This window comes from Manduca sexta, chromosome 7, assembly GCF_014839805.1.
Source record: "Manduca sexta isolate Smith_Timp_Sample1 chromosome 7, JHU_Msex_v1.0, whole genome shotgun sequence".
NCBI classification, from domain to species: Eukaryota; Metazoa; Arthropoda; class Insecta; order Lepidoptera; family Sphingidae; genus Manduca; species Manduca sexta.
In genome coordinates this window covers 8,075,078-8,085,874 of record NC_051121.1, presented here as the reverse complement: position 1 = coordinate 8,085,874, position 10,797 = coordinate 8,075,078, and the positions used below count along the sequence as shown (strand labels likewise).

General features: G+C 32.0%; 1 protein-coding gene across 5 annotated transcripts in view; it reads right to left on the bottom strand.

The window, feature by feature from the left end:
• Positions 1 to 2,214: 2,214 nt before the first annotated feature.
• LOC115442505 (carbonic anhydrase-related protein 10) overlaps positions 2,215 to 10,797 on the bottom strand; it is a 68,448-nt gene continuing 59,865 nt past the window's right edge. For 3 of the 5 annotated variants that reach the window (XM_030167747.1, XM_030167666.1, XM_030167586.2), the window contains exons 5-12: positions 9,891 to 10,082; positions 8,015 to 8,110; positions 7,656 to 7,722; positions 6,923 to 7,077; positions 6,452 to 6,589; positions 5,069 to 5,114; positions 4,697 to 4,776; positions 2,215 to 4,229 (exon numbers count right to left, since the gene is read on the bottom strand). In XM_030167747.1, the coding sequence (XP_030023607.1) occupies positions 4,200 to 4,229; positions 4,697 to 4,776; positions 5,069 to 5,114; positions 6,452 to 6,589; positions 6,923 to 7,077; positions 7,656 to 7,722; positions 8,015 to 8,110; positions 9,891 to 10,082 (804 nt within the window). In that variant the 3' untranslated portion in view covers positions 2,215 to 4,199. Of the gene's footprint in view, positions 4,230 to 4,663; positions 4,777 to 5,068; positions 5,115 to 6,451; positions 6,590 to 6,922; positions 7,078 to 7,655; positions 7,723 to 8,014; positions 8,111 to 9,890; positions 10,083 to 10,797 lie in introns of all 5 variants that reach the window. The other 2 variants (XM_030167829.2, XM_030167907.2) reach the window with 2 other exon arrangements.

Sequence of the window (10,797 nt, the reverse complement as noted above, 5' to 3'; positions counted from 1 at the left end):
AATTATTATAGCTATACGTGTTAATTGAAAGGAATTTTTTTGTTGTCCGTACATTCGTTGAAAACCACTTCGGCGCGTCGCCAAGATACAATGAAATTACTGAGACAGCTTTTTAGTGTACCGCATCTAAATACAGAAAATGACAACGAGTTCAGTTTGTTTGCGGATCTTATGCATTGTAAGTTTTAAACTAATAATCCTTTTACCTATACAAATAAGAAGTAAAGTTTGTTTGTGGATTGTTATTTTCATAAATACATATCAATTTTATTCCTTTTTTCTTCCATTCCTAAAACTTTAGTCACTTATCAGATGTTATATTACCAGATTTATGCTAGATTTCCTAGAGCTACAGGGGACTTATATTTTTATTGTTTCATCTCTGCATCACCTAAAGTTTTGTTGACTGGTAGCTGAAATGGGAAGAGTTGATTCATTTATATAATGGCATAAAAATAGTGCTTGCCATAAGGTAGGTGGCGGTTTGGCTGTGTCGTCAACCTTGCCCATGCGCGAGCCACCAGCTCGTCCGCCGATAATGCAATAAAAGATCCAAACATTTGCGTATATTTGTACTTTTTTCAGTTCCTATTCAAGAATAATGCTTCGCACGTAATTCCTGCATACATCGAATATAATAATAATAATAATAATATCAGCCCTGTATTATATACTTGCCCACTGCTGAGCACGGGCCTCCTCTACTACTGAGAGGGAATACATCGAATACTTATATTTATTTGTTTATAGTATGCTAAAGTATCATCAGTAGTTGCATATCATAAAAATACAAGCATAACTGAATTAATAATTCCATTTGAACCTAAATATGTAAAAAAAAACAGACGTAAAACACAAACTCTTCAAAAGCTAGTTTAAACGTTGATATGCAGAGTGCAAGTTGCAGGAAGACAAGTGTGTTGTGCACCGGAAGTTGGTCCGCAAACAATATGGCCGACGGCCACTTCCGGCCGCGGAGTTTCCTGCACCGCCCGCGCCAGTGCTGTCACGGACATTAGTAAGTTTTCAATAAGGTTAATGTTAGTATAAAAATGTTTGTTTTATGTTTTTTTGTTAGTCGAAGCTTTATGTTTGGATAGAACGTAATATTGGAAGGGATTTTTAGAGTTTTTTTTTGTATGTAATGTATATAATTGAGGAATGAACTTTGTCATTTTATTTTTGTAAGATAGTTTGAAGTGATGCACATCGTCCAGCTTCCTTTGCCTGTTAACTACCAAAAACCCTGTAAGGGGAAAATAGGATTATTCTTAGATATAACATATTTAGGCAATAAACGTATACTACTTCCTCTTATCTTCAGCTATACCAATAAAGGTTCTAATGGCTCAATATTATGTTAAAGATCGGAAAACACTAAAGCTAAACAAATTAAAATATATTCTTTATTATATATAATAAAACAAACTCACTCGCCGCATCCATCTACCTGAACGTAATAAACTCAAAAACTACTGAACGAATTTTCATGTAATTTGGTATGGATTTGAAACCTTGGGAATGACATAGGTATTTTTATACTGGGAAAATATATAGCGGGGCTTTTATTTCGTATAAACAGTTTTACGCAAGCGAAGGCGCGACCAAAAACTAGTTTCATTTAAAACAAAAGTACATATTAGTTTTACCTTTTGGCAATTGTAGTCATGATTCCGTCACTCTACATGAAAAAAATAACTCGTATATTTATATAAAAATACAAGTAAAATGGCACGACGCATTGCAACAGCCAGAGGTATGGTAGCCGTGGTTCCGGAGGAAGCGGGGGTCACAGACAACATGGCTGCCCGGAAACATCCGCCGCACATACCACGCTGTATCTTAACGCTTCCTCTTAGTGTTTTATTGTTCATTTAATATAAGTTGCATTAGGTTAATACCGGACGGTTTTTCGATGGGTTCGGAGGAGGCCCGAAAATATTTTTTTTCTCATAGAATATTTATGCTATCCCGGCATTTTATACGTGAAATTGTTTATTTAATTATTAATTGAAAAGCTACTTTATTTGATTCTTAAAACATCTTTCAATTCTCTACATGTGAGCTTATGTGATAATATCTTTACAGAAATTCTAAAGGTTTCTTAAAATATAATTTTCATTTTTGTTGTAGTATTACGTGTTGCAATCAGGCTTAAGATCAGTAAGTCTGAAGCCATACTTAATAATATCGGTTTTAAATAAATAATGCATATTCGATAAATATTTATTTTATTCAATTGTTTCACACAAAGGCGTCTAAACTACCACATTTAATTCCGCAAGTACATTACAGTAACTATTTTACGGAAACGCTAAATTTAACCGGAGTTTTGATATAAACTGTATTTAATAGTATGTAATATGTATATAGGTGCTAGGTATATTATGTTTTTGTCAGAATGTTTTTTGTTAAGAATAAATATCAAAGTGACAGCTGTCACTTTTGACAGTTACATTCAACGGCCGATGACAGATGACAACTAGAATATCTACAAATACGTACATTCGGATTAATATTTAAATGTATTTATAAGCCCTTACTTTATATATAAATTTACAATAATTGTAATAATAGTTAGACAAATTAAGAGAATTTAAATATTTTAAAGCTTATCTGAAACCCTATAACGTACTGCTGTAATTTTTGTTTCTACATAATATTCCTAATTATATTATGCAGTAACAAAATAACAGATATCTAAAATACATTTCAAGCTATACTAATGAATATATTATATTTTATGAACCACTTTATTATAACCGTATTAACATCTATTTTATTTATAAGCTTATATTGTATACTTTCCGCAGTAAATACACTTTAAAGTGTGGACGAATTTATGATACTCTTTAATTATCCGAATATTTGATTATATTTATATAATACCTATGTACAGCCGTATGATGCTCAACTTACGTATTTGATGCAAAATGACAGCATCAGCTGTCAAATAATTTTAAAGATTACACGAATGCACGTCACTATGCGGGTTGTAAGCAAAGTTGCCATGATGAAATGGAATATTGTCTATACAATTGACGACATAATCATTATTTTGCTAATTTGAAAATCTAATTGTTTATCTCATTATTTGTCTTTCATTGTGTAAACGAAATCGGTTTCAGATTCTATTTTAATGTAGTTACTATAATTTCTTGACTACAGTAAATTAAAACTCTAACAATGTAATTATATGTTCTAGGCAAAGTTAACTAGGATGGTAAAGTCTGCCGTATCTATACTATTGTTTAAGGTACAATTTCGCTTCTTTGTATTATCTTTCGTAGGTGGGTAATTAATTAATCCTATGAATATTACATTGCCTTTAATTAATCTAATGTGTATATACAAGAATAAATATTTAACACTCTTAATAACTACATGTATTAAGTTGTCCGAGTATTCATTTAGATTTTTATTTAATTCATTACGATATAAATGCGCAAGCGGCCTCATAATGCATTACACATTTTTCAAAAATAATAGTCAAGGGTAAAAAAAATACTATTTCGTATTACAGGCAAAATTGTATAACTTGCAATTATAGTACTTATTCATACTATAGTAATAATTGATAAAATTGCATTAAGATAAATATTAAATTTAAACGAAACTTCTATTTGCTGTAAGGAGAATATCTTTAAAATTTATTTGATCGACATACGTGCAGTTATAGTCGAAGTTTTACGATTTAATTTAGTGCTAGGTACTTTTGGAGAAATTATTTTAAGAAAATGTTTATACTTTTTTCAACGAATCTGACTGCAGCATAACAATTTTAAAATTGCTTGTCATTGTTCTGAGGTTAAAATATAGGAGTTTTAGCATAATTAAAAATAACATTGAAGTAAGTAATGAATATTATGGATATTTTTCTCTAAATGTTAATCAATGTGAATTATGTAGTTATTGTGCTTCCACTTAATAATATTTGTTATATATTTATATGCTATACTTTATATGTTTATCTATATTGTTTTCTATAATACATTCATTATATACACGAAAGCCTTGTACCAGCTATGTCGCGATTACATTCTATATACATAATTTTGTTGCTATATGGCGGTAATCGACGTGTTTAGTCATAGTATAATCATAATGGTTATAATCTAATTTACTATTCATATAATCATAATCAATTGACGCGAGAGTTTAGTCCAACGGCATCGCTAAGTCATCGGTGCTTCTGTATCTCATATTGTGATCCCTTGGCCACTGGGTAGCTGAAAACACAATAAATTGGTACTTATGATATTAAATAATAAAAAAATAATTCCCTGAAAACGTTATACAATTTATGAGATAATTGAAAAAAAAAATATAAAAAACTAGAATTATTTACAACATTCATTACACATAGCAATTATTATTATAAAATAAAGTAACGTACTAACTACACCTAACTTACTCAAAACGAATACAAAATTCAAAAATATATTTTGTAAGACAAATTAAGCCATTAAAACTAACCACCATTTTTAATGAACGATCTTAATCGCTTTTTTCTATCTCAAAAATGGGCCAATCAGAACAAAGTTCTTTTTATGAATACAAATGGCTAATTTTCATTGGTTCTCTGGATCGGATCAAAGATTGAGATTGGGATCGTTTATTGGAAACGGTTCTATATGCATTGAAAAGACTTTTTCAAGCTTACATTGACTTGCAACTGCTAATTGACTAACTATACCAATTTCCTGTGACATTTCTTTTCATCATTTCGTTTGCATGCAACACTTTTTTTCGATCGTGTCTTGCGGTGGTAACGTGCTGGAAAAAAAACAAAATAACAAACATCTAAACATGCTTCAGATCAAAATGCATGAGTATGTGCATAAATATATACAAACAGTATTGTGGATTATGTATTTACAATATAAATCTAATTAAACAAAGCAGCATATCTACAATAGCTAGAAAATTAGAGAAATAAATAATCCGTTTTTTCTAAATGTTTATAAGACTACACGTGCATTCATTGTTAGCTGTTAAACGCATTATAAAAAGTATAATGAAGTCATTAACAATATGAAATGTGTAAAAAAATAGTATCTAACAATACCTGTATAATGCATGTTTCTATACATATCTGGACAATTGCTCGTAATCTGAAAAAAAAAATTCAATTTTTCACTTCCCCATGGATTATACATTTTGCATAGATATAACATTTTTAGATCCTACGTTAATGAAATTATAAAATGTTCCGGAACACGAATCCACATATTAATTCAGAAATTACAAAGCTAATATCACTTTTGCATTTGGTAGCTCAAATTAAAACCGCGTAGTGAACGCGAAAGTTTAATATGATAACAAAGAATAGCTTAATTTCACAAACCAATTGCCAAAACCACAGTGCAGCGAGTATTAATTAAAGTAGACGAAGCTAAACATAAATAATTTTACGCCGTTTGCTCAAACAAGCTCGTCTTAAACTAGGATTTGCTGGCGATTTATTGTCCGCAAGTTCCGTTACGTTTATCTTGTCTAAAGAACTTAGACTATTAACAATTGTAATTTTATTTTTATTTGAATGTAACTACTGCAGTGTTTGCGAATTGGATTTTGCTTTTGTTTTTTCCATTAACCACCATTTTTAATAAAAGATCGCAACACTTTTTTTAATCTGTTTCGAAAATTGACCAATCAGAGCAAAGTTTTTTTTTGATTTGTTAACAAATGAATTATTGTGATTGGTTCATTTTCGGAATCAGATTGAAGATTAAGATTGGGATCGTTTATTGAAAACGGCTGTTAGATATAGACGAATAAAAGCTTTAGTTGACAGTTATTGTTCTTAAATCGAATTTAAAATTTTTGAATGTGGAGAAATTATTGATTTGATTATATTTTTGACTACAAAATGCCGTCAAATTGAAATCATTAGCTGCGTTTGAAGAGAGTAATATTATAATCATTGATAACAAAACAAGAAAAAAACATTGAATAAATCAGGTATCACACGTTAGTGGTTACACCGTTGCTATAAACAGAAGGAAAGCGAGTTTGAACCTAACCGCAGTATTATTGTGTGTATTTACTGCCTCTAGTTTGCGAAGCATTCATTACTTAGATAAGACTTTGTGGTTTTCGTGAATTATGCCGAGTGTTGCTCTAAGTGCCTATTTGTGCCTTTACTACTTAACTAATGAATCTCAAAAATGTTGGTTTCAGTGAAAACAATTTTTTTTTTAATTATTATACATCATTAAAATTTTTAGGCTTTTTATCTTAATTATTGTTTATATTGATAATAGACTGAGCTCTTTATAATTTGAATAAACTTGCGTCATTTGACCATGAATTTAAATTTAATAATGAGATTTCTCGAATAATATTATGTCAATTCAACAAAAAAAGGCACATCCGATAATAAAAGTTTGTAAGTTTAAATAAAATTACACTTCTAAAACAAAATGTTGCAGCCATATACAACGGTTACCTGAGTTCCTTGTTTATTGAAATTGATATTAGTTCTGACTGTTCGGTGGTGTAGAGGCTGTACGGGTCGTGCGTTGTTCCCCAGTGGGGCCTTGGGTGTGAGCTGGGAGCCTTGCATCAACCGGCGTAGAGCATACATCTGGACGAGAATATTGTAGCGATATATAAACAATGTCAGAAAAAAAAGTAATAATTTATTCATAAGAACTGTAATGATGGATGTTGTAATGGAAACCGTGCCTGATTATATTGAAGAAATTGTTTATGAGTTCCTATAAGTGCGAAAGCATTATAATCACAGGCAAATAATATCTATTTATAGATAATACAGCTCAAATGAATTCTAAAATCTTTTTATTTTTTAAACTAATAAATATGTCTTATGTTCAAAATAGGCTCCAAAATTTATCCAATTATGACCTTCCAGATTCTCATCCTATTTTTTAACCTAAAACAATTTTAACAATCTCACCTCTTGTTTCGAAATGTAGATGGGTTTGTTGAAGATGATCCAAACTGCGGTCTCCCAGCATCCAGGATGCGTGGTGGAGCCCTCGTACGTGAGGTATTGTTGCGTGTTAGGCAACAAGGAACTTAGCGGAAGATGTTTAATTGGGTACGAACTACCTGTAAACAAGGAACTATATTACAAACATGTTGATAAAGGAAGTGATGACGATCGAATCAGAAATGAGGAGATCTGTAGAAGAACGAAATTCACTGACATAGTCCAAACGGACGAGACAGTTAAAGTGGCCAACGGAGCTTGCAGAACTGATGGCAGATGGGGCACAAAGATTCTGGAGTGGAGGCCTAGAACTGACAAGCGCAGCGTCGGACTTCTACCCACGAGGTGGACAGATGACATAATTAATATTGCAAGAGGTCGCTGGATGCGGGCCGCTTCCAATAGGTCGATCTGGAAATCTTTAAGGAGGCCTATGTTCAATAGTGGACATCTGCGGCCGATAATAAAGGAAGTGAGATTCTTCCTTCTTTCTATTAAGGAGGTGCGATCCCATTTGTGTTTATTATTATCAATATGTTTCAACCTAATCTTAAACTATAGAGGGCAGTTTTTTATTTCGTCAAAGCTAAATGTCTTCGTTATAACCTTTATCCGTCTAAGCAATATTATAATCATGTAGTACTAAAAGCTACGTGTACCTTATTTCTATTCTAAATTCTGGAGTATCTGTACATACCTCTATATATAACTTTGTTGAAAGCGCTTGTGATTAACCTTAATTCCTTGTTTGTGGGCTCGCCAATCTGGAAAAAACATATTTTATGGAAAATTGCACGCGTTCATAATGCGCCACCTATGCTTTGCGTGTATGTCACTCAGTTGGCTCATTTTTGGCTTATTTGATTTTAAAATGTATGTTTTGTTAGAAGAAGGTCTTTCGATCGACCTTCAGGATGAGTCTTTCATAAATTATGACTTCATCTGGGTTGCTTTGATTAATGCCAATATCACAAAACACTTTAAAATATTTGACGATATGGTTTAGTTATGCAGTTCTGTTATTAGGTGATAAGATTATAACAATATACCATTTACCTGAACCATAAGCGAAATCCCAACCACACCCTGAGATTTGTGTTGTGCTTCTGACATATTATGATAGAGCTCCTTATTAAAGCCGTACAGTTGGATCTATAACAATGGTAAAAAGACATTTCATGGTCGATTATAAAAATAATAAAACCTAATAATAAGGATCAAACCGTCCAAACTAAAGTTCAGTATGTACATATAACGCAATATCAATCGACTTCAGATTTGGAGTCGATATCCCACGCGATAACAATAATACATAATCATCAAAATGTCATTAAGTCAGGCCGACCGCAAGCTCACAATAATCAACTGATTGGTCCCACAAAGGCCGTTACTTCAATAAGTTGAAACATTTTCATCAATTAATGAGCACAAAGTCGCTAACAGTCGACGCCACTTTGTTAATTGGCAAAATTATCGGAGTTTTACCGCGAACGTGGATTTGTTTCAAATTTACTAATTGAATGTAACAAAGGACTTTGACAATGGTAACGTTGTTAAAGGTCACATCTATTTGGTTGTTCGAAGTTTTGTTCTCTGCTACATGTTTGCTTAAGGTTGGAGTTAGTTAGGTTAACAACTGTTTTACTTATGTCTACCTTTTAATACATTCCTTTTCATACAAGTATTCAGTGCTAATTTCATTGCTAAATTATTATTTTTCTTTTTGGAAATTCATAATCATTTTGATCAACTGCCCAAAGTAAATGACCCTATTTTAAAAAGATACTATAGGATAGGTGCATCTCGAACAAACTTCATCGCATTGCAAAGTTTCACATCGATAACAACTCCAATAATGCTAACTTCGTGGTGTTAATTTGTTAGAAACGCGTAACCTCAACTGTTTTGTTTAACATCAAAGGATGACGATGTGTTTGCTACAATGGTAAGGGAGGCTTTGTTTTATGTAACACTTTCTTTTTATTTAATTCAACAAAACAATTTCGTTTCTCCATTCTTAAAATTCACGTGTTGGTTTGTTTTAGAAATGAGAACAAAGAAATATTTGAAGTAAAAGTTAATAAAGCGTTTTCGCAGCTCCAATATGAAGTTTAAAGTTACTATCGCAGTGACGTTACAAAACAAAATTAGTAAGATTATCAACCAATGGAATAAATGAAAAACTAATCAATTTAGGTATTTCTATAACCAACATTTCCAAAATAGGACTACTTAGCTCTAAAACTGGAAAGCAATCCTATAATTCTAAAAGACCTCATATAAAATTAACAACGAAAACTCTGATTAAGCCACTACGTTTTATATAAATTACTTCATTCGGAAATTAAATTTCATTCCATAGTTGAACCTCATAGACATAAAATAGAAATTAATTGCAAATCGAAGGTGGAAGTTACCGATGGAATGTGAGCAGACGCCTCCACCGACGCGGTTAGAACTATCGCATACCTCAGATTGTTCCTTTGTATGGGGAGCGGGTTAATCAACCATTTCTATAGTGTAATTAGAATTAGGTTATGGGGACATTATTCTAATAGATCTATTTTAATATTTCGCTTACAATTTCAATAGCTCAAGGATGTTATAGAAGTTCAAAACGAGAAAGAAGTTCGAGAAGAGATTACATTACTTAGGTTGCCTGTCTTGAAGGAAGAAAGAGAAATATTATAAGCATCTTATCTTCTTAACTAGTTTAAATATGTCAATAACTATGATTTAACTCTTATATCTTTTCTGAAATCTTCTGGCTGATATACATATCAAGCATTTTTAGAAAGAACTTCGTAATCGACTTTTCATATTTTTGCTAAAACGGTTTTTTATTTATTAATATGAAAACAAAAAGTTATTTCAAAGTTTCGATATTATGTTTAATTGCTACATATCTATACATAATTATTATATCTCTCACCTCGCCAGGAAACGTATGATGATCGATCTGATGTTCTGATCCCCTGTTATCCTCCAGGCCGTAGTGGAAGTAGATCTCTTCAAACTGGTAACGGTAGGAAAGAGGTCCCCCACTGATGTTCACCTGGTGCTTGGAGTCTTTTTCCACTCGGAAGACCAGTGACTGCCCAGTATTCTGCAGAACTCCACTTACCTGACAAGTTTGAAAATGAATTACATACCTTAAACTTATTTATACCACATGACCTCCGAGCATGATAGGACTTAGCAGTGGGTCCCTACAAGCTAAAATAATGATGATATACCACGTGTCTTGGATTTGACCATTTCCTAACGTATTAAATTAAACTATTTGAATTGCATACTATTAATCAACCAGTTTTACGACTAAACCCACTTCCATGACTAGAAGAAAGGTAAATATATTAAGTTTAGAAGATATTGTTATATTTATGGCAACTACGATTATTTATATTATGTTTAAATGATTTATGAATGCTAAAGTATATTTAACTCTCCATTAGGAACATACAGAAAATAATAACTGAGAACGTGTACACAAAAATCAAGGGAAACAAACATTAAAATTCAATATTTCAAAATTTCGATCAATCATCAAAAATCTATAGACATTAATTCTCATCAGTTAGAGCTGTTGTGGTGTAAATTGTAATGAATCGGGGGTGTAATGGTGTTCCCACAATGGGGGGTGGTCCTATCAATCAATGGGTCACGCCTTGATTAAAGCATAGAAACTTATGCGCTTTGAGCACAGATGACATATTGCTTGCTGACACGCGAACGCTTCTGTCGATAGAACTTGTGTTTACTAGATGTGATAGCGGTAATATCCATAAACCATAGTTAATGATAATAAAACATTTATTTCCGAACGTTTTACACAATTG